This window comes from Plasmopara halstedii (genome assembly GCF_900000015.1).
Source record: "Plasmopara halstedii genome assembly, contig: Scaffold_525, whole genome shotgun sequence".
NCBI classification, from domain to species: Eukaryota; Oomycota; class Peronosporomycetes; order Peronosporales; family Peronosporaceae; genus Plasmopara; species Plasmopara halstedii.
This window is the reverse complement of record NW_020187445.1, coordinates 1956622-1957567: the sequence shown is the minus strand read 5'-3', so window position 1 is coordinate 1957567 and position 946 is coordinate 1956622. Positions and strand designations below refer to the sequence as shown.

Here is a 946-nt window from a genome sequence, read left to right as displayed (position 1 = left end):
ATGCTCCCAGTATGGCTAAGGTCCATCAACTATAGCGCACTCGTGAAGGTTCCGCCTTTGGAGTTTGAGCAACTCACGCTGCAAAGAACATATTTTAGTGTCAAGTACGATATTCACCTCATTCTCGAAAAATGTTTGATGAACGGAGTGGTCAGAGATCCTTCATCTGGGTGATAACTACTACTGCCCTCGGGAGAGGATTGCCGCCATCATGGCGACGAAAGCTCTGATGTTGGATAGAGTTTGCTTATTGTCGCTTTTCAATGGTGGGCAAGAAATTTCACTCAAACAATGCGCCTAGTGATGCAGTACAAACACCCGCTAAATGTCGCATTATAACTTCATATGTCGAGAATACCCTTTTACAGCGACAGTGGACGTAAGTAATTTTTCGTGCGCGCTACTTCCTAGTGTGGAGGCGATAACGTGGCGCGCTGTTGCATCGCGATGACCAAAATGTATTTATTAAAAAGCTGAGTTGTTACAGATTAAAGTTGGGGCCCAGGCGATTAGTTTTGGTGGAAGTCATAAGAGTGAAACCTCTTGAGGATATCATGAATATCCCAACTTTTCTCGCTTGTAGAGATTTCTTTCTGTTTCTGCCCTAAATGGACTGGTTGATCGGTATCAGCGGCATTGCAGGCGCACCGTCACCTTGCTGGGATGTTCCTTATGGTTCTGACTAGGGCATTATCTTAGCTATTTAGCGCAACCAGGCAAGCCTTGGACCGCTAACCGGCTTATTCATATATAGCCTACGATAGATATTTAAGCTCAGCCTTTTGCCCCTAGATACAGTCTTATCAGAATCGGTTGACGAATCTGGAACTAGCGCTATCAAGTGTAACGATTTTAATGCTCGCAGAGCAAACTCAGACTACAAGAGCTTGCGTTCACAAAGGCACAAAAAATGAGTTCGCACACTTTGCCCAGAAGCTCCTCTTAG

The 946-nt window shown here is 44.9% G+C and overlaps 1 protein-coding gene across 1 annotated transcript; it reads left to right on the top strand.

The window, feature by feature from the left end:
• Positions 1-263: 263 nt before the first annotated feature.
• Positions 264-686, top strand: PHALS_11025 (uncharacterized protein; the record flags this gene model as incomplete). Its single annotated transcript, XM_024726549.1, has 2 exons — positions 264-379; positions 632-686. The coding sequence occupies 2 exons, from the start codon at positions 264-266 to the stop codon at positions 684-686; spliced, it is 171 nt and encodes a 56-aa protein (XP_024577215.1).
• Between the last annotated feature and the right edge of the window lie 260 nt (positions 687-946).